Here is a 23,912-nt window from a genome sequence, read left to right as displayed (position 1 = left end):
GGACACATAGAATCCCAGGAAAAAGCCAAAATCATTGAAAGTCAGTTTGACATAGATATGTGGATCTCTATCAATACTGATGTATATCTAGCTGAGACATGCCATTTCATAGATTCAAGCACGTCCTTGCATTCTGCTGTTTTAGTGGTGCTGCATTTGCCTAACGCACCTACTAATAATTTGCCACAAGGAACAGCAGCGCTCATGTCAGAGTGGGGAATCACTCACAAAGTTACTTGCTTTATGACTGATGGGGCAGTATGTATGGCAAAGGAAGCTCGCTTGCATCACACAAATTGGGAGGCTCATACTTTAAAATTAGATGTCAAAAACGCTGTTGATCACAATGCCATGCTGTCTGACATCTAGACAAACCATAGGAAGAGTGGGTTATTTAAGAGCAGGAGCAGTGAAAACGATGGATACTAATACTTTTAATATCGGAGCAAGAGCTAGAGAAACTCCAAGAACAAACTTAGAAAGTCAGAACAAGAATCTAGAGAAACCCCTATTAGTTTATAACTTAAGGACTACTTATTCTTATTAAACACAGGGAACCAGTATGTAGTTTCATAATTTTACTGTTCGTTTATCCAGAGAAACTCCTATTAATTTATTTTACTTTTTTGTTGCTTTGTTGTTTGTATTTCTTCTAACTCATGTAAAGCACTTTGAATTGCCTTGTTGCTGAAAATGTGCTGTATAAATAACAATACCTTATCTTACCTTAGGTCACGGCATGCTTATCATCTTCAAACAGCCTCTTCACCACATGGTTGCGTTGGTTTTGTGGCTGATGTGCACATTCTAACTTTAACAGAACACTATGACGGCTGACATTTATACTTGCACGTTAATGGTTTGCTGTTTCAACATTTTTTACAGGGGCATCGAAATGTGCTAGAGTAGGATTCAACTTTGGCTATGAATAGTTATCATAATTGCCTGTGGGAATGCTTAATAAAACCAGTAAGTAAAAAATGACCAAGTCTGGGAATCACTCTTAAAATAGAGAAATAAATATACATACAATATAGCAAAAGTGTTCGGTCTCAGTTAGTATTTATCATACCTGTCTGATAAGGCCTTGGTTTTAAAATAATAATAGATTAATGGATCACTGGTGTTACCTGAACAGCAGCATGCTACACCTGTGCATGAAATAAACACATACAATTTCACTCAATTATACAAGAGTTTATTAACAAAATGAATTCAACTTCACAGTTAAAATATTTTATAAAAGGAACTCACTAAGCTAGCAACGCACACAACTAAAACTACTGAGAAAGTGATACAATATTGAAACAAACCCTAGAAGTAAAAACAGTAAAAACCAGGATTTAAAAATAGAAGCAATAAAATGCTGCAATGATGTCTGAAGAATCCTCAAAGACCAACAATTGTATTGAAATGTGCTGATTGCACATGATGAAGTGTTGGATGATTTCTTTTAGATTTTTCCCAGATATCATGCAGCAGTGTGTTTTAGCTGCTGTCTCCTATTACATTCACAGCCACTCCTATATTTATTTAATGTGTTGTGAATCAGCCAATCAGTGGCTTACAAAACCATGACATTATTTCTATTTTTGCTAGTTGGTTAGAAGTAAACCAACTGTAGTCTATGGAAACTTCTGCAATATGAACAAAGAAACAGCTAATCTTTTATGTTGTTTGGCAAACAGAATTAAATTTGCTACCAGTAACTGAGCTACAACATGCAAGATGGTGAGAGAACAGGTTATGTGTCTTTTAATGCAAGTTAAAGAAACAACTTAGTGAGATCAAGAAAGATGAACAGGCTGATGAAAGCAAAGGGGGCAGAGAGCACCGATCCAGAGCAGGCGATGTGGCTGAGGTTCACAGCATGATGGTCAATCACACTCTGAGCTTCATTCTGGACAGAGGAAAAACAGGGATTATCTGAAATGAATTTTACACCAGTTCTCCAGAGATGTTCAACTAAACCATTGATAACCTCTGGATCTATTGGCAGCACTTTCACCTCTTTGGAAGAGGCGGACGCAATCTTAACAAACATGGAATAAGGCTGCTCACTGCAAACATTTTTCATTTTATCAACAAGAACAACAATGTGACCATCGCTTCAGAAGAACAGGCTCAAGGATGTCTGACTAGGATGGAACCCTCCGCGTATCAGAAGCAAAGTGTCCCAAAACAAACTGATAAAACATCGACTGGGGACAGAATGACTGGTTCTCCTCCTCTTTCCCTCCTCCCTCTCTACTCCTACACTCACTCACAAGATACCTTATGAAGAAATGTCTTCCGGACCAGAGTTTCTCAAATTTACGGATGGAATGGATCAACAGGTTCGCTTCGACACGACTCTCCTTAGCGCTGACATAGCAGATCTCACTTCATCTAAGCCACCTGCCTCTGACTTCCCAGAGGATCCAGCACTCTGCGTTTCTGGGGTCTGAGTTCAGGATCCAGATATTATCTTTACACCCATCTTCCTCCAGAATGTGTCTGGCCCCCCGGCACCGCATAACAGGACATTACCTGTCCAGATCACTACAAGAAAAGTTACAAAAAACAGAAATACAAAATACAGTGGTCTTAATTCAAACCTCAGACTGAAGAACTTTCAGTCCCCAAGTCACTTAAACTGGCTCTTTTAAATACCAGATCTCTCTGGTATTAATGATTAATTAATGATTTCATCACAGAGCATAATATTGATGTTTTATTTCTGACAGAAACATGGTTGAATGACAATAATGAACCAATCGTACTAATTGAATCAGCGCATCCTATGTACAATTTTTAAGTGAGAATAGAAAACACAAAAAAGGAGGAGGCGTGGCTTCAATATTTAAGAATACCATAAATTGTAGTAAAATCTCTTTGGGTAATTTCACATTTTTTGGATATCTTGGAATTGAGGTAAAAGGCCACAAACGAACTTTGACACTAATTTTATACAAAACTCCAACATATGTGGAAGGTTTCTTTACGGACTTGAATGAACTTCTATCTCTCATATGCATTGATTACGATTGTTTGATAATTGTCGGTGATTTCAACATTCATGTTGACAACCCCCAAGACCAAGGGGCAAAAAATCTGTTTAATATATGAGAGAGTTTTGGTTTAACACAACATGTCAAACAAGCAACACACTCATGGACACACACTGGACCTGGTTATCAGTAAGGGTGTGAATATTTCCAAAGTCTCTGTAACTGATGTCGCCTGTCGGATCACTTCCTGTTATCTTTGAAAGTTCTTTATCCATTGACCCACTTGGACAAACAGCTACTATCACAAAACGTACTTTCACAGAAAACACAGCAGAAACATTTAATCAAATCTATTCTTCTTCCTCGCCCTTAAGCTATAATAACGTAGATAAGTTGGTAGATGACAGCGTCTTCACAGGTCTGACTAATAAATCTATCAAACAGCTGCAGCTGATCCAGAAGCTGCTGCTCGTGTTCTCACTAAAACCAGGAAGATAGAGCACATAACACCAGTTTTAAAGTCCCTACACTGGCTCCCTGTAGCTCAGAGAATTGACTTTAAAATATTGTTGTTAGTTTATAAATCACTAAACAGTTTAGCACCACAATACATTAAAGGTCTGTTATTGCTGTACCAACCGTCTAGACCCCTCAGATCTTCTGGTTCTGGTCTGCTCTGCATCCCCAGAACCAGAACCAAACGAGGAGAAGCAGCATTCAGTTTCTATGCATCACAAATTTGGAACAAACTTCCAGAAAATTGTAAAACAGCTGAAACACTGGGTGCCTTTAAATCTCAACTTAAAACCCACCTGTTTAGAGTTGCTTATGGCTAAATTAGGGTTAGAGTGTGGGTTTTGATGTCTTCGATGTTTTTATCTTTACTTTTTATCTATTTATTAATTTCTTTTTATTCCTCTTTCTCACTGTTTACGCTTTGTTTAGTTTTTAATAATATAAAGCCCCCCCGGAGAGGCGCGGGTACTGTTCCTTGTCAAACGACATTTTGACTAAAGTCCCAGATTGGGTTTGAGTCCCAGATAAGGACAGGGGTGCGGGTGTCGCCCCCCCGGAGAGGCACACACTGGACCTGGTTATCAGTAAGGGTGTGAATATTTCCAAAGTCTCTGTAACTGATGTCGCCTGTCGGATCACTTCCTGTTATCTTTGAAAGTACTTTAGTACTTATATGTTTAGTACTGTTTCATGTCAAACGGCGTTTTGACTAAAGTCCCAGATTGGGTTTGAGTCCCAGATAAGGACAGGGGTGAGGGTGTCGCCCCCCCTGGTTGAAAAGGGGTGCGGGTTTTAATGTTTTTATCTTTTTTAATCTTTTTTTTCAAAATCTCTTTCTCTTTCTTACTGTTTATTCAATGTCACATGCTGTTTTTTTTAATTATGTAAAGCACTTTGAAATGCCTTGCTGCTGAAATTTGCTATACAAATAAAATTTGATTGATTGATTGATTCATGATGTCCAGCACTTTGTGTTGCTGTGTTATACAAAACCCTCAAACATTCGCCCTTTAGGTTGCAGTACTGTTAAAATTGAGTGTGAATATTTTTAGAAAACTGTTGATTACTGGTGTCAGAAAAACGTGATTTACCACAAGCACAGCAAAAAAGCCGAGGCGACTGCAGCGGCAGATAAATTCATCTTCTGATTTTTTGGTATAACAGCCTTCAGTGCTCCACTCTAATGAAAGCAGAAAAACAAACATGTAAATCCTGACTTGATGCTTTCATTTGAGAGTAGAAAAGTTGTTTGCATCCATTTTGCACCCGTTTCATCCTCCTTCCAAAACACACATGTTCCATTGTTCTCCTGAAACATAGAAAGGGTATCAAAATGAAGGAAAAGTCTTGTTTTTTAAGTGTTTATTATTGTAATTATTGTATTTATTTAGTCACCATTTCATTATTGTGTTTGAAGATTAACTGGACCGGCTCAGTAAGATCGCTGACTGACTGCTTTCCAGCCTTCACAAACAGGACCAGCCCTCCTATAACAGTTCCTTCTACGCTGACAGTCGGCTGGGGAATTATCCTCCGTCCTCTGCTCTGAGGAGTTGCTTGCTGCAATGAAGAGACAGAATTGACCTCTTTTTAAAATCTTCTAAAAAAATTAACAGTGTTTCTACTTTCTTTATAGACAATCCGTCTCTATAGGCTTCGTTGTGTACTAGAACCACTTTGTGCATTCACAATGACATGCTAGCTTAAGCTGGAAGTCCAGCTAAAAGTTAACTTGCTTGTTCAGAGGATCGAACCTGAAACAATGTGCTGTTGATCACCGAGGCAACCACCAAGATGTTTTCCTCCGAATGTGTTCTTCTGATTCTCTGAAGAGCTGATGATGGGACTCGGACCTCGTGATTGAATGTGGGGCCTAATTCAGCCTTAAAACCAGAACATTAATTAGGATTTTATACACAGAAAATCAACTAAGTTTCAGAATATGTAAATACAACCTAATTATTTACTATGTCCTAATAATGTTTATGAAAATTCCATCAAACTTTGAACACAGTTTATAAACATAAGCACAAGGCACATTAATCCTGTAAATGTCAAAGAATTAACTTAGTTTATCAATTCAATTCGATGAGGGAAACGTATATTTTAGAGTCAACCTACAACTTGACTCAGTTCTACCAGTTCTGTCAGGAGGAATGGACCAGAACTCCAGCAAGCCACAGTGAAAAGATTGTGGAAGGAAACCCAAAATGTTTGACTCAAGTCATGCAGTGCAAAGGAAATTTACGTCAGCTTCTGAATTTGAATAAATAAACCTCAGACATATTCTCTCTCTCATTGTTGTGGCAATTAGCAAATAGAAATAATCTTGGAGATTTAAAACCAGAGAAGTTTGGTTTGATTTAACTTCACATGGTGAGAAAAAAATAAGTTCTGTCTTTTTATTTGGTGTATGTAACCTTCTGGTTTCAGCTGAATATTTTATTTTCATTCTGATGATTATGGCTTTTATCTCACTGAAACCCACCATTTAGTTTCTTCGAAAATCTGAATTTTGCAGAAACATTATGAGGAAGACTAACAGGACAGCTTCAGTAGACGGATTCTGACACTCGTAGGGAGAAAAGGTCACAGCTGAAGAAGATTCACACTCATGTTAATAGGAGGTTGATGGGAAAGAAAAAAGGTGTGCAACATCATGACCTTTAGAGGATGGTGAAGAAAACACCATTCATGAGTTTTACAGAATCACAACACATAGACTGATGTTGGAGTCGGTAGTTAAAGGTGACGTATTAGTGCGTCCTCATCAAAAACATGCAGGGCAGCGGACCTTGAGAACCAGGTTGGGGACCACTGCTGTACAGTACAATCACATTAGAGGCTAGGCACCATTTCTGTATTAAAACTTCTTTTTTATTAGTTTTATTTATCTGAAAAACTGAGTTTGTTAGCAGTAAGCCATAATTATCAACATTCACTGAAATAGATGCTTGAAATTTCTAATAAATAAATAAATAAATAAACCCTCATTTCTCATGTGTTGGTGCTTCCCAAATAAAGGCCATACCACTGATCACCAGCTATGAGCTCACCTGGTCTGATGAGTTGACCTCCTGGCGAGCAAACCCACGTAACATACGATTCCTTGGTTTGCACGTCACAATTTTATCTTCATAGCACCTACCAAGAAATGCTTCACAATCAATCATTTACGTAATGATGCAGCACAAGAACTACTGTAACCACAAGTTCAGCACAAATTTAACAGTGAACAAACACAAGAGAAAAAAGTGGCTTTGTACTCCTCTATGAGTAAAGCAGTGAATGCAAAACAAGTTGAAAGGAAAAAAAATCTTACAGCAAAGCAAATTTATTGTGGAAATTATTATGGAAAAAATAAGAAGAATCTATTAGGGAGAAAGAATAGGAGCTTAAAATCAACCAAATAAGCACAGCATCAGCAGCATCATTTACCTGGTCCACAGTACAGGATCTTGTTTTATACAGTCATCAATAACTTGCTGAGGGTTACAGTCTGTAAAATGGACACAGAACATGAAGAAGTCAGAACTTTTCACGGCAAACAAAAATGACAACTGAACGAGCCAGAGGTACGAGAAAAACCTGACTAACAATTTGAATACAGCCTAGATGGATATTAACAACTAAACTGACTAAACTAAACCCCAGAATACTCACTGGCTCTGGTCGTAGGGAAGCAGAGTGTTAGGAGATAAAGAGTAATCCACTTCATGTTGGACTTTCACAAACAGATACTGATCACCAACCGAGGTGCCGTGTTGCTCTGGTGGTTGAGGGTTGCTTATTGCAGCACGCAGAGAATTTCTGTTTGATCACATGCTGAGAGAGAGGGGGCTGAGAGAAGGAAGTGCTTGTTTAAGTGGATAAATAATGTAGTTAAAAAATGTAAGTAACTCCCAAATCAACTTTGTTCGCTTGAAAAACCATCTAAATAGATTACTTAGGGTCCTATCTTTATGTTTCTATGTTTACATTTCTTGCATTGTGTTTTATCTCGTCCAGAGGACTCCAAAGCACTCTACACTACATCTAGTCATTCACACGTTGATGGTGATAAGCTACTGGGCGGTAGCCACAGCTGCCCTGAGGCAGTCTGACAGAAGCTCCACCACCATGGAGATTAAATGTTTTGCCCAAGGACACAAAGACAGAGATGGACTCAAACCAGCAACCCACTGATTGAGGAACAAACTCCTACCACCGTCGCCACCATCGTCCCAATCCATAAAGTAGCCACAGTATTAGTTTCCTATTTGTAGTTTCTTCTGTTCAGTGTACATTCATTGGTTCCGCCTTATGATTACTGCCGACGACATATTCGCGTTTGTAGATAGATTTTTACCCAGAATGCAAAAGGAAAAAAAACCGTGAGCGAAACGGTGGCTGGTACTGACTAGTATATATTCCATTGAGGGAAACTAAGTTTCGTATCTGCTCAAGAGCCCCCCTGGTGGTTGAAAATCCACATACACATATATATATATATAAAAACACTGAACGCTCTCTGGTATTGTTCAGGGGGCCGGACCAGATGAGGACCGCGGGGACCCCTGATTTAGATTAATTGCCTGTGCTAATATTGACAACCCTGATATATAAAAATCTTTTTTGTTTTTGTTTCTTTAAAGTGACAGAATAGTTACTTTCCTGTAATTACTTACTCATATAGTAACTCAGTTATTAGTAACTATAGCTAATTACTTCTTAAAACTAACCCACCCAAAACTGGATTTCAGTCAAAATATTTTCTGCAATACGGGCAGGTTCGATTACTCGGCCAGTGTTTCTGTTTTTCAACAGATTGTATTTTTTCTTCATTTTTTTCTCTTTTAACTTCTGTTGACATTACAGTGGAAGAGGGCCAATTGCACTTTAAGTATTTTTTTAGTCAAACACTTGAAAATAGACTTGAGTTGCTTCAGTAGAAACAAAAAATCATTTTCTGCACTATTAAATATAAAAATAATCCACACATTTCTATCAATTGTATTTATTAAATGTATTTAATTAATTTCATTTAATAATTTAATCAAGTAAAAATAACAATAGCTGTAGACATTTAAGCAGAGCATCATTCATTACCAAGCAAAGTAACATGTTTGAGAAACCTGGTTTTAAGCCAGTTTTCCATCATTATAATTTTTTTTTTACTTTATTTTTGAAGAGATTTTTATACAGGGCAAACCATAACAATAACAAGAAGGAAAAGATACAAATAAAATACAAATAAATAAAATAAAATATCACAACCAGGACAATAAACGGCACTCAAAAAAAAAAACAGAGAGGTCACCAAGGGAGGGAGACGGCTATACCATACAAAAAGATAAAACTAAACTGACAGATAACTGATAAACAGGTTACAGTGTATGTAAAGTTCTGTGAAGAGTCAGACAGTCGTTTCTTTCCATATTTACCAAGTCCTGCCAGACTACTCAACACCTGACTCCTCTTATCACACCTGATGATGAAATAATGGTGCTCAATTTGCTCTCGAGTTCCTATATGTTAACCATTTCAACCATCCATTTTCCTTCACCCTTGTCCCTCAGTGGGGTCGGGGGGGGGTGCTGGTGCCTATCTCCAGCTCGCGTTCTGGGCGAGAGGCGGGGTACACCCTGGACAGGTCGCCAGTCTGTCGCAGGGCAACACAGAGACACACAGGACAAACAACCATGCACACACACACTCACACCTAGGGGCAATTTGGAAAGGCCAATTAACCTGACAGTCATGTTTTTGGACTGTGGGAGGAAACTGGAGAACCCAGAGAAAACCCATGCATGCAAACTCCATGCAGAAAGACCAGGGCCGGGAATCAAACCCAGAACCTTCTTGCTGCAAGGCGACAGCTCTACCAACTGCGCCACTGTGCAGCCCCCATTTCAACCAATATTTTTTAATTTTGTTTTCCTGAAGTCTTATGGAGAAAGTGAGCATTTCCAATTCCCAAATTTCTTCAACGATCGCTGACCAGTGGTCCTACTAAGCCACTTTCTTGTAATTGATTTTTTCCCTGCCATCAGTAGTATTTTCAATAGGTACTTATCCTGAGTGTTGAGTTCTTTTGGTAGATTACTTAAATATATAGTTTTAAAGTTGTGTTCAATTTCAAAACCAAGAATTACACTTATCTCTTTGGATACCTTTGACCAATAGGAATAAATCAATGGGCAGTCCCAGAAAATATGAAAGTGGTCAGCCATCACATTATTACATCGTCTCCAACAAAGCCCAGATTCAGCTCTGCCGGTCTGGGAAAATGTTCTTTTGGGGGTAATGAAAAACCTAACAATATTCTTCCAAGAAAATTCCCTCCAACATCCTGAGCTAGTGGTGGTGGAGTTAATTTGGTATATGTTTAACCACTCATCCTCTGTCAGTGATATTTTTGCCTCCCTTTCCCATGAAATTTGAATATATAATGTTGATGTTTTTTTAATAGCTTCTAAACACACATATAGTCTGGACAGCCTCTTCTTACAGGGTTTACCTTTGTAAGCATTAATGAAGACGTTAATGAGGTCCTGATCATATTTCTCCGATATTTTAATATTTTAAGAATAAGAATATTTTAATGTTGTGGTGCCTGAGCTGCAAGTATCCTGTGTACGTCTATTTTTAATGAATCCTGTCTGGTCTGTATCAATCAGTTCGGGGATGATATTTTCTAGTCTACTGACAATAATTGAAGTGAATATTTTATAATCAATGTTCAAGACCGAAATAGGCCAGTATGAGCTACATTCACTTTTATCCTTTCCTGGTTTAGGTATAACAGATATTATCGCTTGTTTCCAGGATGGTGGAGTCTCACCTCCTCTAAGCACATGATTAAAACAATTTAGCAAAAAAGGTCTTATAGAACTCCTAAACATTTTATACCATTCAGCTGGTAATCCATCATCACCTGGTGACTTACTTGTTTTCAGTTTTGAGATGGCTTTATCGACCTCTGCCGGTGTTATTTCCGCAGATATCCAATTATTTTGCTCTATGCCAATTGATGGGAGGTCTAAAGAGTCTAGGAACTGCTTTACTGAGGAAAGGTCGGTTAATTTGGGTTGACTATATAATTTCCTGTAGAATATTTCAAATGATTTATGTATTTCTTCTGGGGAGAAACTCATCTGCTTGGAAATGGTGTTTTTAATTTTAAAGATAGATCTGTCTAGTTGTTGTTTTAGTCTCCAGGCTAATATTTGTTTTGCTCGAGGTCCATTTTCATAATAAGTTTGTTTTATATATTTGAGACCAAGTATCACCTTATCATTGAGTTTCCTATTTAGCTCCCCTTTTATTGCTGCAATTTGTTGTAGCAGAGAAGGGTCTTTGGTTTCAATATGCTTCTGCTTTGGAATATTTAGCTGTTTAGTCAGGTCATTGAATTGCTCAGATTTTTCTTTTGTCTTCCTTGATGCCCACATAATAATTTTCCCACGCAGTACTGCTTTTGCCGCATCCCATAATATACTTGGGGACAATTCATTGCTGTTATTAAATTCTAGATAATCTGTGAATTCCTTGTTAATAAATTCTTCAAATTTGTTATCGTTCAACAAAGCTGTGTTAAGTCTCCAAATTGTTGTCTTAGGATGAGAATCTAAATATAGTGTCAAATATACCCCTGAGTGATCCGACACATCCCTAGTACCAATACTACAGTCTAGGACCCTGTATCTGTCTGTTCTGAATAGGAAAAAATAGTAAATTCTTGAATAAACGCCATGTGAGTGAGAGAAAAAGGTGAACTCTTTAGCCAATGGGTGGGATTCCCTCCAGACATCAAATAAGCCAATCCTTTTTATCATTTTGTTTATATACAGAGATTCCGGGTTGATTTTTTTTAAAGGGTCTGAGGAATCCAAGGAAGGATGCAGTTGTGCATTCCAGGCCCCTCCACATATCAAAACACCAGATGTTTCAGCCAATATGAGATTGAGCATTTTATGAATAAAGGTTTTGTCATGTCCTGGAGGTCTTTATACGTCAGGCACGTGCAGAGCACCTGCCCTTTTTGCTCCTTGCCCCAAAGTGCCCTTTTGGTCAATTTTTTATTTTTTTTTTGTTGGTATTATTTCCTAAGCCCTCTTCTGACGCATAATAACATGTACTAAAATTATTTTTTTGTTTTGTTATGGTTTTTTGTACAACATAATAAACCTTCCGGTCACCTTGTTTGACCTTTGTCAAACAACCCTAACCCTTCACCTTTGACCTTTTGCCTGTGACGTATGACACAGTTGCCTCTCGCACAGTGAGATAAGGTGGCTAACTGGAGCTGAACGTAGCGAACGATCCAGATTACAGGACAGTTTTTGGTGAATTATATATATATATATATATATATATATATATATATATATATATATATATATATATATATATATATATATATATATATATATATAAATAAACGTTTTTGGTGAATAAAGTGGAGTAGACTTGCTACTTGTCAGATGACTGAAAACGTAGTATCGTTTCTGCTTCAGTGGTTTAAGCAGAGAGGTAATAAGATACAACAGACACTGACAGGCCTCTGCGTCTGCTTTTCTCTGAAGAACTGTTTAAACTTTACCTTTAATAACATAAAGTTATCTAAGTTTTAAAGTGCAATCAGTAATACTTTTATAACAAATTTATGTCAGTAATGATTTCTTGGTTAATGTTAAGTTGTCATAACAACGACATTTTGAATAATGTCAACTTTGTATTAAAAGTGTCATAATTTACCGAATGACGCTTTATGACAACAGTCATAAATATTCATGAAGGCTTATTCATGTTCATGACAGGTGTTATGTCATGTTTATGACAGTGTCATGTCAGTCTTATTCAAACCTCTTCAAATAAAGTGTTACCAAAAAATCTTATAGAAAAGTCTAACATTAGCAAAAATAGTCATTGTTTATAAAATTATAAGGCATATAAAAGAGATCTAATAGTTGGTCAACACCTTATATAGGAACATGTTAAGTAATTTACAGACATACAGACATGTTTGCTGTTTGTTTATGCAGCAAAAATCAGTGATTCAATTATTGACGCTGGTTGTCATCATTTTCTGGGTGGAAGGATCTCGGACTGAAGAGTTGTTTTCTGATCGAGACTTGCATGATAAAGCCACTGACCACAGGAACATAAATACACCTGAACAGACAAAAGATCCAGTAAATCATTCAGGTGAATCAGCGACTATCAATGGATACCAATATTTAGTGTCGCATATACTGACTGACCTTGCAGAGAGTTAAAGATGTTGAACAAATAGATTCCAGCTACGTTAACATAGGTGAGGCTGGCTAGTCCCCATGGTAACCCCAGTACACAACTGAGGCCAAGAACTGTGGCACCGTCCTTCCATAACCTGGACTCGTTCTCCTTGCTCATCTTCTTCCAGTCGCTGGACTCACGGTCTCCTCTGCCACGTCGTAACTCCCGCATTTTAAACACCACCAGCAACAGCATGCAGGAATTATACAGCACCACCAGGCAAAGAAAAGCCACAGTGATGTACGTGACCAACTTTGTCCGTGGGTTGCCACTGTTCATCCAGCATCTGTTCATCAAGAAGTAACAAAACAGAGACTGTGGTCATTAAGGATTTTCATTGACTGACTCTTTTGCACATGTGAACTCGTGGAAATGTCTTACATTTCTGATGTTTGGTTGTTGGAATCCCTCATTTCCAGAGTGTATCTGCCATAGACACCTAAAGGCCCACAAATTACCATAACAAGGGTAGGAAAGCCTGAGGAGAAAGCAAGAGGAAGGACAAACAGCTGCCATTAGAATCAAGGTAAAAAACAAGAACTAATCTAGCCACTGTTTGTTAATTAAATCAATTAATTGATGGGAGCAATTAACTTCATGCTCCCAACCAAAGTTCCAAACTCACCCCATCCCACCAGGCAGAGTTTGAGCAGGTATCGTCTGACGTAGATGTTAAAGACTCGGATGAGGAGAAGGTAAAGGTGGAATCCTTCCAGGGCCAGCCAGGTGACGGTGGCCAGCAGAGACCAGTGCAGGAAGAGACCCAGACCTCCACAAACCCAGCTGTACTTGTTCTCATCTAGCAGAAAAGTCCAGAAACTGCTGCTCAGGAAGCCGAGGTGGAGGCACAACAACGCCCCTGTTAGCTGCATGTGGATGTTGAGGCCCTTCTCCGAATGTTGTCGACTAAGGGAGACACAACAGAAACGCATTGTTTGGTTTTTTCTTATAAAGGATATTTTTGGGTCTAGTTGCCTTTATTTGCTAATGACTAGACAGAAAAGTGGGTTGTGATGAAGACCTGCAACCTGTGATGGCTGTGTAGAGGACAGAGGCCTCCATACATGGAGGATTTATCTGTGTTGTTAGTTTTATAATGCAGATGCAAAGAGTATTTGCCGACTCTGACATTTCCTGCATGACTACTGTTCACCTTGATGTCTTGTTGTGCAAAGCAAAAAAACAAATGATTGGAGTTGGTTAATCACTCATGATTCAGAGAGTAAACCTTTAAAGTTTTATCTAGAACATCCTTTGAAGTTCTCTGAACCAAACACCACAGTAACCTGTGACAATTGACTGGGTCAGAACTGATTACTTATTTTGTATTCCACAGTTTTTGACCCAAAGATGTTGTGAATCTTCTTGTGAGTCTCATGGACTCTCACAATTTCTCTGAACTCCTGCCATATTTCTGTTGGCACCGAAACATAACAATCAATGAGCCCAGAGTCATTTGAGGAGTTTTTGTTTTGTTCCAGCAGTAGGTGGGTGCTTCTGTGGTGATTTAATAGTTCTAGAGTCCTTTAGTAATTTTCTTTTGAAAGATTTTTAGTTTATCTACAGTAGATTTTTCTCTTGGTGCCTTTAGTTAGTCTATGTCCTTATTGATTGGACCTGGAGGCTGAAGCTAACAGCTAATTCAACAAGTGCCAAGACTAAAGCAATTTCAAAACATTAAGTTTGTGTGAATGTTACTTTGACTTTTTAAACTGGTGTGATGTTGACATTTGGTGCTCAGTTCCAAATAAGGTGATTATTATTTACCAAGGAAATTGTTCAATGTGACTCATCTTCCTGTGAGAAATAGGTTTTGAGAACAGAGTGTAAAGTATTTTGGTGATGTGAGAATGACCCACTGACAGTTAAGGTCTAAAATTATTAGACAGTTTAAAGTAAAGCATATTTTCTAGATGTTTACACTGCCTAACTCCATCAGTCAAAACCTGTAAATGTGTAAATGTGTCACTTTAGGTTTTCTGTTTCTTTCTTCAAGTGTGAGATTCCTCTTATGATTCAAAGACTCCATAAAAATATGAGAAAAACCCAATCTCATGATTGTGTGTGACAAACTTCTCATATAATACAAGAATAACTCTGCCTCTACACAACAGATGTCGCAATGGGTGTTCAAATCTTTGGTTAGTGTTTGTTTTTCGAAGCTGAAAGAACATATAAGACACATGTAGTTTCTCATCCATCGCTGCTTATCAATTTCCCAGTCATTGATCTGAACAACATAAAATTATATAAAGATCACATATCTGATCAAATGCATGTGCCTTTTCAGGTAGTTCAGAAGAAGCTTTTTTGTTAGAGTGGAAGCTATAGAACGGTTTATAATTTATTTCCCCCTAAAAACTTTAGTGATAAAGAAGAAGAAGCAGGTTTTCTTAGATTTTTTTCAGGTTACTATTATAGTATTTTTTTAGCCACTGATAGGTAATACTAAAGATTAATTTGACCAGAGCACCATCCTCCATGTGTTTGCTACGTCCCCTAAATGGTTTGTGGCAAATTCCAAGCATACCATTTCACAGGTTTCTTTAAACCAGTGGTTCCCAAACTTTTTCTTCAGCGCCCCCCCAGTGGCTTCCAAACATTCTCTGCGCCCCCCCCCTCTATGGATTACAAATGGCTGTCTGGTTGAAACCGTGTGTGACGGAAGGGGGGGGGGGGGGGGAGGGGGGAGGGCATCTACTTTTTTGGGGGCAAAATGAATGTACGTAGCTGAAAATAGACACCAACATCGGTAGCCTACAAGGTACTTGTTAAGCTTAAGGTTCTGTATTGATATTAGCTAGTCATCTTTTAGCTAACATTACCTGCATCCAACAGCTTTACTCAACTCAGTCGGTTAGTTTGGAGGGGAAACTGTGAAAAGTTCTTTGCGTTTTGCTGGTTTGCTGCCGTGATTCTAACACAAACCTACGTAGCTCCGCACAGCAGCAGCAGGTCTCCTTCACAGGTGGAAACCCAGCGCTGTAGCGCTCATGTTGCGTTTAAAGGCGGCTCGGAAAAACAGGTTACAACATGTCAACAACGGATTAAACAGTTTTAACTGCTGATAAAAGTGACAGAGGACACAAATATGGGAAGCGTGGAAGCCTCTACTGTATCAAATTGACATAGGAATAACAGAGAGTTGGCCATTCTAAGGTAAAAACCCAGCGCATACAGTGTTCATGTTTTTTTTTTTTTTTCATCCAGACGGCTTCCGGCGCCCCCCCTGCAATGACACGGCGCCCCCCCTAGGGGGCGCGCCCCACAGTTTGGGAACCTCTGCTTTAAACCATAAAGGGCTATTTTTTTTATATATATTTTGAGTAATGGCTTCTTTTTTGTGGTGTGGCTAGGGTTGCCACCTTTCAGAAAGTAAAATAAGGGACCAGTCCCTATATCTGTAAAATAGTTGGGCATAAAATCGAAACACCAACACTGTGAGTCAAACAATGACTGAGGCAGCCTACTATATAACGTACTCGGGGAACACTTTCATTATTACACATACACATTTGAAGGATACGGAACAAATCGCGTCCCGTATCGGTTCAATACGGGACGGTTCCATGTTTCACGGGATGGGTGGCAACCCTAGGTGTGGCCTTGCAGCTTTTTTCATCACAGGACATGTCTCTCTGGGTAAAAATGCAAAAATATTTGTTTGTTTTGGTTTTGTGGTTGATTTGAACACTCACACCATATCCTATCCTGTCTGGGTCACAGGACTCATAACAGAACACTATGATGGCTGAAGGCTTTCATGACATTTATGTTTGTGTATAAATGGTTGTGGTACGGTGTGTGACACAGTTCTACCCATGTAAAACCACTGGTGGAGGTTCACAGTTCTCAGAATCAGCCTGATTATCACCCAGTTTGTGCAACACAAAGAATTTAACTTCAGTTCCACATTACTCTCAATTCAGACATTTAAAATACTAAACATAAGAATGGAATTAAAGTTTTTCTTTGTAAATACAGTACATATGAAGCAGGGGTTGTATTAATGGAATATTCTCCACCTTTGTTCTTCGTAACACTGACAGAAAAAACCCCAACATCATCTGTCATTTTGTCAGGTCAAAATTTAGTCATCTGGGGCCTCATGCATAAAGGACTGCGCAGTTTTGACACTGAAACTTGGAGTATGGAAAAATTTAGAAAAGTTCGACGCACAAAAAAAATCGGATGTATAAAACCGTGCGCGCACGTGGCCGCGCACCTTTCCTTTATAAATCCTAATTTACATTCATATGTAAATTAGTATAAATACCTGGAAGTCTGCCACCACCAAGTGATTATTGAATCGTTTGAAGCAGTATAAGTATTTATAATAATAATTATATATTTAATTTAAAAGGTACTTTGAGGGCACATAATGTCACCTCACAAAAATAAAAATACATTTTAAAGAAAAAACATCCAAATTAAAGAAATAAAAAATAAAGAGATTGTGCAAATGCCTGTTGGAACAGCAGCGTGTTTAGTCAGGATTTAAAGACAGACAGTGTGTCATTGAATCATTTGAGTGGGGAAAGTGGATGTTTATTCTAAATAGTAGAATCATGTGTATAAGTTGTACATTTACAGAATAAATATGCTTTATGTCCATAAAGTGCATTCACAAAGCGGGCGGCTCAACTGAAGGATGTCTGCCACTGACCGGTACCGGTACCGGTATCGCACGCCTTCTTTAAGTTTTGCTCAGAAATCCAGGATGATCAGTCTGAGCAATCTAATAAACCATCTTCAACATTTCCCAGCAGATCAATATGATCAAACGCTCCCTCTGAATCCTTCCATTGGGGATGTACTCCATCAGAACCAAAGGGCTCCACAATTACGCGGCTCACCTTTGAGCAGCTGTACGTGTGATTGCATACACACCTTGATCACCTTAAAATTAATCAAGTTTGTTGATTACTTTTAATCAGCAGATTTGAGTTAATCTGCTGATCCAACCCTGTTTTCTGTTTTTAGTGAGAATTAAATTACCCCACAGATGCATTCCAGGCGTTACATCTTTTATGAGACAAAAACTGAGGAAAAGTACTTCCAGCGAGGTTTTCACATACTTTTTTAAATTTTCTTTATTTTGTGTGCGTGTTAGCTTATTATCTGAGGATAAATGCGGTTCAGTTTCATCGATTACGTTTAAGCAATAAAATATTAAAATCATGAAAAACATCGATTTGATGCTTCTTGGTATAAATAACACCGAATGTAGTCAGACTACAGTGTATTTAGGTGAGTTTTGACTTTTGCTTAAAATATGGGACCGCACATTTTTTGTGCGCACGCACGCTTTATACATGAGGCCCCTGACCAGTTGGTGCAGATGCAGAAGCATTTTCAACTTTAAGTACAGAGCAGATTGTGTAGGCAACTAAATCAATCAATCAATAATAAAAAAAAATATCTGAGTATCTTCTCTGACCTGCACACTTAACTAAATGCATCTTGCTATCCGGGAGCTGACCCTTGAATAGTTGTGGACAGGTCTCTTTGGAGCTCGTTTGGTGCAGGAGCTTCTGCTAAAAGCGAGGGATTTTAGAATAACAAAAACTTCTTATTCAGAGTCTTTTCATCTTCTGATGACTTTAGTTGGAGAAATGTTCCACGATTTTAAAACTTTGGCTAAAATGGCACTTATAATTCCAGTCTTCAGTGCGGAAGCAGCTTCCAGATCAACATCAAAACATTTATAGGCTTGATTAACAACCAGGTATGCAATTCTGGTTGGTGTGATGGCCACAGCAGGGGAATCATTCATAATTTAATTGTTTAATTTCATTGTTCATATGTAGTAACTGGGGCCAAAGTTGGTTGTCACAGTGCACAAGAAGCTGCATGTATTCGCTTGATGTGGATTCTCTGTTCGGTTTGTTGACTAAAGAAGCCCATTGAAAATTAAATGCCACTGAATGTTTCATTATTATCAATTTAAAAGTTAATGAGTAAAGAGAGATTATGACAAGATTTTATTTTTTTTAATTCTGTCAAATCAAAACAATGGACAACAAAGTGCAACCTCTGCTGGTGTTTTTAATAAAGAGGATGGGCTCCCTGACTGTAAAGTGTGGTGAACAATTTGCATCTAAATAGTTTCTGTCCAACATGTGTGGAGAGCAGTTAAAAACTGAAGGATTCTTAGCTTCAGTTTTTAACTGAAAAAGCTGCACTATTCCTGACTCTAAACCTGTGCAAGTCCTGGATAGAAGGAAGAAGGAAGACATAATACAAGCTATGTCAATCCATTAATAAAAAAGGTTTAACTTAAAGTAAAAACTTACTGCAGACCAACATAGATGAACAGGCTGATGACAGCAAAGAAGGCAGAGAGCGCTGATCCAATGTAGGTGATGTAGCTGAGAGCCTCAGCATGATCCTCATCCACCTTCACTTCTGGATTCTATATAGGGAAAAAATAAAGTTTAGCTGAAATGCATTTTACATCAATCCTCAGGAGACATTTTGTTTGCCGTTTGTCTCTTTCACCTCTGAGATGCTAAGGTATTCACAAAGCCAAATATGATCAGTGTGTGTAACTGGCGTAGAAACTGCAGTAAATGTTTCTCGAACACTCGGGGCAGAATGTAAATTTAAGGGGCTGTTTATTAACAATTTGAAAATCATCTATCAAATTTCTACCACTTTACAAGTTTGCACTACTTTGTGTTTTGGCCTGTTATGAAAAATCCTCCAACAATAATTAAATCTTAGGTTAATGTGACAAAATGTTAATACTTTTAGAAGTCACTATATGTAAATGTAAAACTGTTGATTACTGGTGACAGAAAAACATGATTTACCACAAGCACAGCAAAAAAGCCGAGGCGACTGCAGCGGCAGATAAATTCATCTTCGGATTTTTTGGTATAACAGCCTTCAGTACTCCACTCTAATGAAAGCAGAAAAACAAACATGTAAATCCTCATTTGATGCTTTCATTTAAGAGTAGAAAAGTTGTTTGCATCCATATTGCACCTGTTTCATCCTCCTTCCAAAACACACATGTTCCATTGTTCTCCTGAAACATAGAAAGGGAATCAAAATGGAAATGGAAGGAAAATTCCTTTTTTTAATTGTATTTATTCAATTACCGTTTTATTGTGGTTGAAGATTAACTGGACCGGATCAGTAAGGTTGCTGATTTGCTGGCTTCCAACGCTCACAAACAGAACCTGCTCTCCTAAAACAGTTCCCTGTTCTCTGAAAGTCGGCTGCGTACCAGAGTTGTTCTGAGGAGTTTGCTGCAATGAGGAGACAGAATTGGCCTCTTTTTTAAAAGTAATATTCGTCTAGAGGGACAGCCTCTACAGCCTCCATTTTTTACTATAAAAAAATCACAATGTAAATTAATAGAAATGAGTCTGAAGGAAAGAACCACCTGGTGCATTCACAATGGCATGCTGGCTTAAGCTCGAAGTTCAGGTAAATGTATAAAGAACATTATGCTTGCTTGTTCAGAGAATCACACCTGAAAGAATCTGCTGTTGATCACAGAGGAAACCACTTGGACATTTTTCTCCGTCTGTGCCCTTCTCATTTTCGGAACGTGTGGCAATGGGATTTGGACCCTGTGATTGGATGTGGGACGTACTTCAACCTTAATACCAGAACATTTATTAGAATTTTATTAAGAGAAAATCAGTTATGTTTCAGACCATGTCCTGTAAATACAGCATATTGGTTTACTATGTCCTCATAACATTTATGAACATTCCATCAAACTTTGAACACAGTTTAACATAAATACAAGAGAAATTAATCCTGTAAATGTCAAAAGATTAATTTAGTTTATTAATGCAATTCAACAACTGAAACTTATATTTTACAGAGTCAACAGACTTATACATTTGAAACCAGACAATTTACACATGCCAATTAAAATGACACAGACGTCTTTTTTCCCTTACTGTCTAAAGTGAAATCAGACCACATTTATCATGTTTTAGGTCAGTCAGAATTTCCAAAATTATTACTATTTGCTAAATGCCACAATAATGATAGAATGTTGGAGATTTATAAGTTGAGCCACATGGCCTTGAAACTTCTGATAGGTTAAACTGAGATATTTGATGTAATTAGAGGAGACCTGTAGATGTCCTTTAAGGCCACACATCACTCTGTAGTTTCACAAGGAATCAGCAAAGAGATCAGTAAGAGAATTGTAGAGCTGCACAGTCTGGTTCATCAATTTCCAGATAGTTGAAGGTGCTGTGTTTATGGAAATGTCCAACCATCATACTGCTCAGGAAGGAGACAACTTTATGTCCCAAATATGGACGTGTTTGGGTATAACATGTCCAAATCAACCCCAAAACAATAAGACCAAACATGCTGCCTGACGCTGACATGTTTCACTGTGTCATTCTCCACAGTCAGTGTATTAGTGTGGCCTACACAAAGTCCTGATTCCAATCCCAGAGAGAATTTGTGGGCAAATCTGAAAAGGTGTGTGTGAGAGAGGCAACCTACAACTTGACTCAGTTCTACCAGTTCTGTCAGGAGGAATGGACCAGAACTCCAGCAAGCTACAGTGAAAAGATTGTGGAAGGAAACCCAAAATGTTTGACTCAAGTCATGCAGTGCAAAGGAAATTTACGTCAGCTCCTGAATTTGAATAAATAAACCTCAGACATATTTTCTCTCTCATTGTTGTGGCAATTAGCAAATAGAAATAATCTTGGAGATTTAAAACCAGAGAAGTTTGGTTTGATTTAACTTCACATGGTGAGAAAAAAAAGTTGTGTCTTTTATTTGGTGTATGTAACCTTCTGGTTTCAACTGAATATTTTATTTTCATTTTGATGATTATGGCTTTTATCTCACTGAAACCCACCATTCAGTTTCTCAGATAACCTGAATTTTACAGAAACATTATGAGGAAGACTAACAGGGCAGCTTCAGTAGACGGATTCTGACACTTGTAGGGAGAAAAGGTCACAGCTGAAGAAGATTCACACTCATGTTAATGTTAATGTTGTTGGAAAAGAAAACCTTGAGAGGATGGTGAAAAACACACCATTTATGAGTTTTACAGTTTGAGTCAGTAGTGGCGTATTATGCTTCCTTGAAGAGGTCATGTTAGGATAGGTCCATACAAAACATCCATATCTGACAAACATGTCAGATGACTTTGGACTTTACCAAGTCCAAAGTCATCTGACAGGAAATTTTATTGCATTCCTTCCTTCTCTGTGCTGACAAGGTTGATGGAGATGCTAATTTTATTTTTTTTTTAGCAGGTATTAGCTAAAATTCATGTTAAAATGAAGCTAATTGGTAATCCTTTGGAACTACCAAATGTACCACAGAACCATTATGGTCAAGAGGACGATGAGACACTGGACCCAATAATGAAGACGCATAAGCAACATGGGATTCCTTAACACCTCAGCAGAACCAGAGAATCGTCTTCATTCAATGCATAGAACCCCAAAATACTTGGTGCCTATACTGTACAGTACAGTCACATACTTGAAGGCTGGCCATAATTTCTGTATTAATAATTATCAAAATTAACTTAAATAAATGCTTGAAATTAAAAAACAAAACAAAAACAAAACAAAAAAACAACAAAAACAAACAAACAAAAAAAAAACCCTTATTTCTCGTGTTGGTGTTCCCAAATAAAGGTTTTACCTATGATCACCAGCTATGAGCTCACCTGGTCTGATGATTTCACCATCCTGCAAAATAGCTGGGAGCAGTTATGCTGCTTTTCTTCACACTTTACAATTTTATCTTCATAGCACCTACCAGGAAATATTTCACATCAATCATCTAAACAATGATGCAGCACAAGAACTATTGTAACCACAACAATTTAAACACAAGAACAAAAATAGAATGAAGACACAATGTATTCCTCTATGAGCAATAAAGCAGTGTCCAAAAGCTGGTATGAACATAACTAATCCCCAAAACAAGTTGAAATTAAAGAAAAGGAAAAAAAAAGACTTACAATAACATGAATTTATTAAATGAAGAAGCCATTAGGGAGTAAGAATAGAAGCTTAACATCAACCCCATAAGCATGGCATGGATCACTTACCTGGTCCACTTTACAAGATCTTGTTTTATACACTCATCAATAACATCCTGAGGATTACAGTCTGTAAAATGGACACAGAATGTGAAGAAGTCAGAACTTTTCACCTCAAACAAAAATGACAATGAAATTCGTCAGAGGTACGAGAAAAAAAATTTACTAATATTTTGAATATCACTCATTCAGACAAGATAGAAATGTTTTCCCAATGGGCAGAACTGAGCCTGGACGGATACATTAACAACTAAGCTGATGTTCAAACTACAAAACCCCAGAATACTCACCAGCTCTGGTCGTAGGGAAGCAGAGTGTTAGGAGATAAAGAGTAATCCACTTCATGTTGGACTTTCTCAAACTGATACTGATCACCGACCGAGGCGCCGTGTTGCTCTGGTGGTTGAGAGTTGCTTGTTGCAGCAAACAATTTCACATCTAGTTTGATCACATGCTGAGAGAGAGGTGGCCTAAAGGAAGGAAGTGATTGTTTAAGTGGATAAGTAAAATAGTTAAACGTCAACCAACCCCCAAATGTACGTTTTGCTTTTTTTTTTTTGCTGATAAACCATCTAAATATGTTATGCATGGTTCTATCTTTATGTTTCTGTCCAAATTTTGACATTTTCTTCTACAGCGTTTCATCTAGTCCAGCAGACTCCAAAGCACTCTAGACTACATTCAGTCATTCGTGCGCTAATGGTGGTGCTACTGGATAGTAACCACAGCTGCATCACCAGCATCAGGCAAGGGAGGTGAATGTTTTGGCCAAAGGCACAATGACAGAGATCTACAGTGTTTTAAGGTCAAAGTGCCCCTTTTTACTTTAAGCCCCTTCCCCTCCAAAGGTCTCTGCACGGCCCTGCGAATGTCAGAGTTTTAGTAGGGCTGGTCCTGTTTGTGAACACTGGAAAGCAGCCAGTCAGCAATCTCACTGAGCCGGTCCAGTTAATCTTTTACCACAAAAATAAAATGGTAACTATATATACAATAATAAAACCTTAAAAAACAAGAATTTTCCTTCATTTTGATTCTCTTTCTGCGTTTCAGGAGAACAATGGAACATGTGTGTT

At 38.0% G+C, this 23,912-nt stretch overlaps 2 protein-coding genes across 3 annotated transcripts; both read right to left on the bottom strand.

The window, feature by feature from the left end:
* Positions 1-1,182: 1,182 nt before the first annotated feature.
* On the bottom strand, positions 1,183-7,312 carry LOC106928595 (adhesion G protein-coupled receptor G1-like). 2 transcript variants are annotated; one of them, XM_088004116.1, is made up of 8 exons: positions 7,170-7,308; positions 6,945-7,005; positions 6,563-6,650; positions 5,261-5,389; positions 4,902-5,066; positions 4,773-4,815; positions 4,598-4,686; positions 1,183-1,900 (listed from the first exon to the last, which is right to left on the bottom strand). In XM_088004116.1, exons 1-8 carry the CDS (start codon positions 7,222-7,224, stop codon positions 1,766-1,768), a joined length of 765 nt encoding a protein of 254 aa, XP_087860242.1. In that variant the 5' UTR covers positions 7,225-7,308; the 3' UTR covers positions 1,183-1,765. The 2 variants fall into 2 exon arrangements, with proteins under 2 accessions (XP_087860242.1, XP_087860243.1); XM_088004117.1 differs by lacking the exon at positions 1,183-1,900 and adding an exon at positions 1,928-2,541 and having other exon boundaries at positions 7,170-7,312.
* A 5,083-nt stretch (positions 7,313-12,395) lies between these two features.
* On the bottom strand, positions 12,396-23,605 carry LOC106928602 (adhesion G protein-coupled receptor G3-like). The gene is made up of 12 exons (XM_088004115.1): positions 23,130-23,605; positions 22,849-22,909; positions 22,462-22,549; positions 20,269-20,397; positions 19,892-20,041; positions 19,776-19,818; positions 19,601-19,689; positions 19,082-19,200; positions 13,411-13,691; positions 13,167-13,263; positions 12,752-13,071; positions 12,396-12,662 (listed from the first exon to the last, which is right to left on the bottom strand). The coding sequence occupies exons 1-12, from the start codon at positions 23,182-23,184 to the stop codon at positions 12,547-12,549; spliced, it is 1,548 nt and encodes a 515-aa protein (XP_087860241.1). The 5' UTR covers positions 23,185-23,605; the 3' UTR covers positions 12,396-12,546.
* Between the last annotated feature and the right edge of the window lie 307 nt (positions 23,606-23,912).

The sequence above is a fragment of the Poecilia mexicana genome, unplaced genomic scaffold, assembly GCF_051168715.1.
Source record: "Poecilia mexicana isolate PSO_F unplaced genomic scaffold, ASM5116871v1 scaffold_3, whole genome shotgun sequence".
NCBI lineage: Eukaryota > Metazoa > Chordata > Actinopteri > Cyprinodontiformes > Poeciliidae > Poecilia > Poecilia mexicana.
This window is presented reverse-complemented; position numbering and strand designations above follow the sequence as displayed.

Bases quoted from the DNA above. Each gene is read 5' to 3' on its own strand.
- LOC106928595 (XM_088004116.1), bottom strand. From the start codon at position 7,224: ATGAAGTGGATTACTCTTTATCTCCTAACACTCTGCTTCCCTACGACC. The intron at 7,006-7,169 runs GTGAGTATTCTG...TCCATTTTACAG, and splicing joins CTTCCCTACGACCAGAGCCA to ACTGTAACCCTCAGCAAGTT. The intron at 4,687-4,772 runs GTGCAAAATGGA...TGCTTTCATTAG, and splicing joins TTGGAAGGAGGATGAAACGG to AGTGGAGCACTGAAGGCTGT.
- LOC106928602 (XM_088004115.1), bottom strand. From the start codon at position 23,184: ATGAAGTGGATTACTCTTTATCTCCTAACACTCTGCTTCCCTACGACC. The intron at 22,910-23,129 runs GTGAGTATTCTG...TCCATTTTACAG, and splicing joins CTTCCCTACGACCAGAGCTG to ACTGTAATCCTCAGGATGTT. The intron at 19,201-19,600 runs GTAAATCATGTT...TTCCCTATATAG, and splicing joins GCTTTTTTGCTGTGCTTGTG to AATCCAGAAGTGAAGGTGGA.